Here is a 3,797-nt window from a genome sequence, read left to right as displayed (position 1 = left end):
GCTTGCTCTATGTCAGTCAGTAAACGAAAAGTGGGCATTGAAACTCAAATCTTCCTGTTTAGCAAAGCCATGCATTTCCGCAGCAACTCCGGAGAAGACGCAGCAACACCGAGGGAGGTGTTTGGATGACTGGGTAAACAGCAATAATCATAAAAGCACATCGCTAGCGCTCCACACTGGTACCTTCGTGCTTAGTAAATCCTGCTAAAATAAGGTCTGACCAATAAGCGTCAGGGAGATGAGTATAAATGGCCCAAGAGGGCGAGGTAACTTCAGACATCCACTGGGTACCGCTGACTACCTCGATTCTCATTCGCTCTCAGGCAGCATGAAGGGCCCCACTCTCGCTCTGTTTCTCTTCTCTGTCCTGTTGGCCGTTGTGCAAGTGAGAAGCAGGGAGACCGTGAAGCTCTGCGGCCTCGACTACGTGAGAACAGTCGTCTACATCTGCGCCAGCTCTCGATGGAGGAGACACCTGGAAGGGGCCCACCAAGCTCAGCGAGGTAATCGAACACACGCACCTCACCTTTTTCCCCAGACCTATTTTTTAATTCCCCCCACCAGTTATTTTAGTAGCTATTTCTCTAAGAAATTTTGATCTATTTGTGTATCAATGTAGGGGCTTAATCATCAAAATACGCTACTGAATTTGATCCGAGAAAATGACGAATATGCGACAGTTTAAAAAGTAATGCACTGCTCTTCTTTTTTTTTAAATTTTATTAAATTTTCTATTCGTTTACATACCAACCACAGGGATCTGCACTGCTATTCTTTAGCCTTCTGCTTGCAATCATTTCATTGCCTGGGACTTCAGCAAGCTTAGCATCCGTGGGTGGAGCAGTGAAGGCTATAGAGAGGCCAAATAGATATCTGCACACGGATGATTACAGAGTGTATTAACTTAGAATTCAGGTAAGCGGCAAACAAGGGTGAAGGGAAGGACCCGACTCAACAGACCACTTACAAAGTACCAGGCAATTTCAAAGGCAACATGTCATTCAGCTTTCCAATGAAGATCGTGTAAAGTAAGTAATGTTTATCATTTATCAATAAGAAAACTGTTCACACAGCTCCTCAGCAGGAGGCCAAGAAGCAAGTTAGATCTATATGCTTCAAGAACTGAAGTCATTGCCATTACACGCTGCACCCCAAGTGAAGAGACGGCTTCAATAGATCCTTACATCGCAGAAAAGGTGGAATTTGACAGAGGTCCTGAAGGGCCTGTCAAATTTGAAAAGTTGGGTGCAGGGCCGGGGGAGTTGGGAGCATTGGGGGGAATTGTGAGCAATAGGAAATGTGTAGTCAGAATTCCCAGAGTGCCTGTCAATCTGTTATCACAGCAGTGATGTGTGGACTTCACTGAACTACCGTTTTCAATTCAAGTAATTTAGAAAATGGGCTAGGATTCTTTCTGCTAATCTTGTAATGAATTACGAGGTAAAGGACTGGAGACATGACTCAGCGGCCCATGCCAGGCACCTCACAACTGTCTATAACTCCAGCTCCAGGGGGTTTGACTTCTTGGCCCCACTGAGCACCTACATTCATGTGTGTGAACATGCGTGCATGCGCGACAGACACACAGACACACACAGATACACACAGACACACACACACACACACACACACACACACACACCTACACACATAACTAAAAATAATACAAATTAAAAATTAAAACTATGAGGTAAAATTTACTTAAAGTTCTATTCTATTTTTTAAATTGACAAAAATGGAGTTTATATATATAAGTATATACATAAATATAAAAATGGAGTATATATATATATATATATATATATATATATATATATATATATACCATATTGATGTTTCACAATGGCTAAATCAGGCTAATTCACATACACATTACCTACATACTTATTTTCTTGTGGTGAGAACAGTGAGACTGTATGCCCTTAGAAACTTCAGGAATGCATATGCTGCTGTTGATCACAGCCGCCACATTGTGCAGTCCATCTCTTGAACTTGTTCCTCCTGGCTACTGGAAACTCTTCACTCTTTGGCTCCCCTCTCTCCATCCCTGGACACCTAAGTGACCCTCAGAGAGCCACTGTTGTCCTTTTGCTCCTGTGGCCTTGGCTGTCCAGATCTCTCTTAGAAGTGAGGCCATGAAACATTGCTCTTTCCGTGCCCACCTCATGACTCTGCTTGAATAATGGATTTCATTGCCTTTGTTTTCTAAGAAAGATGTAGGGAATGGATGACATATAAAAGCTAAAAGTTTCAGCTTGGCTTAAAATGACTTGGCTAAACAAAAGACTTAAGTAAAGGACTAACAATATTCATATTTTAGGGGGAATGATGCCTTGAGATGTGATAAACTTGTTCTTGCCACTTTAATATTCAGGTTCATACAGACCTTATCAGAAATATAAGTGTTTTTAAACTTTAAAAGAGAAAGAGTTGTCCCTGACTTTCGAAACAGCACATCAAGATATAGCAGAAAAATGCTTTGGAGTAGCTCCAGACTATACAGTAGAATGAGTGTTTTATAGGTTTCTTTTTTTTAGATTTTATTTTTTAATATTGTTGTTGTGTGAGTGTGTGTCTGTGTGTATGTCTGCATGACAGTTGTGTACAGGCACATGTGCCACAGTACATATATGGCAGCCAGAGGACAATGTTATGGATCTAGTTCTCTCCTTCCATCTTTATGTGGATTCTGGGGATCCAGCTTGGGTCCAGGCTTTCATTGTTGGGCTGCAAGTACCTTACCCAGTGAGCCGTCTCACTGGCCCCATCTCCTTTGGACATCACTGAAATGGTAACACTCAAACCTTCCACAGGTCTCCATGGTGCTTTCCTTCACATTTTTTATCTGATCAATCACTAGTTGGCCAACTGGCATTCATTCAGGTGGCTTTTGTTTAGTGCTTGACGGTGTTGATACGTGAGTCTCAACTAAATTAGAAAGCCAGAAGGGCTTGAGTACAGATATTGGGAACAACATTTAGATTAAACAACATAGCCCATGCTTTACTGTCAGATATGGAATGGAAATCCCATCGATCAGCTCTGCAAGGCCTACCCAGGGTTTTTGTTACTGTTGTTTTTCAGCTTCTAGCTAATTAATTACATCTCGTATGGCTAATTATATAGCTTACTGCTCATTATAACTAATATCTTTGGAAACTGCTGGTCATGGAGCTGAGGTGGCTGGCATCAGTTTCTGCTAGCCAACGGACACTGATGTCATTCAACCTCTGTAAAATGAAGAGCGTGCACAAGCCAGCTCCTCCTGAAGTGCAGGTCTTCGGTGCTTTTTTTTTTGGTCAGGCTTCTTTAAGGTAGTATGGTACCTCTCCTCTTTTACAGCTGAACCAAGAAACTACTTCCAACTCCCAGACAGACAGGAGACATCCAAGGAAACTCTGGAGCACAATCTTCCCAAGATGGATATCTCAGGACAGGAACTTGTTCAAGACCCACAGGCGCCCATGGAAAGGCTTTGGCAGTTGAAGAAGTACTCGCAAGTGTCCAAACGAGATCTGCAAACTATGTGCTGCGTGGAAGGCTGCTCCATGACTGAGCTCAGTACACTCTGTTAGGAAGCGCCCACACCCATGGGCAAGCTTCAGCATGCATTTAATTGGTGTTCTAGCTCTGAGTCTATCAGTGCTACCATGGCTTTTGGGTAGACAATCCTTTTCTAAAAGGTCTATTATGGCTTAAAGCCAAGAGAAGTCTCTCTTCTCCCTTTGCCAAGGTCAATCCACTTTTCTTTCTGAATTCTAACTATTGCTTTGAAATTTCAAGTGCTGTGCAATACT

General features: G+C 42.5%; 1 protein-coding gene across 1 annotated transcript; it reads left to right on the top strand.

The window, feature by feature from the left end:
• Window positions 1–328: 328 nt before the first annotated feature.
• On the top strand, window positions 329–3,575 carry Insl5 (insulin like 5). Its single transcript, XM_059256012.1, has 2 exons — window positions 329–503; window positions 3,343–3,575. Exons 1-2 carry the CDS (start codon window positions 329–331, stop codon window positions 3,573–3,575), a joined length of 408 nt encoding a protein of 135 aa, XP_059111995.1.
• The last annotated feature ends 222 nt before the right edge of the window (window positions 3,576–3,797 follow it).

The sequence above is a fragment of the Peromyscus eremicus genome, chromosome 2, assembly GCF_949786415.1.
Source record: "Peromyscus eremicus chromosome 2, PerEre_H2_v1, whole genome shotgun sequence".
Classification (NCBI taxonomy): domain Eukaryota; kingdom Metazoa; phylum Chordata; class Mammalia; order Rodentia; family Cricetidae; genus Peromyscus; species Peromyscus eremicus.
Note: the sequence above shows the minus strand (reverse complement) of the source record. Positions and strands in the feature narration are given on the sequence as shown.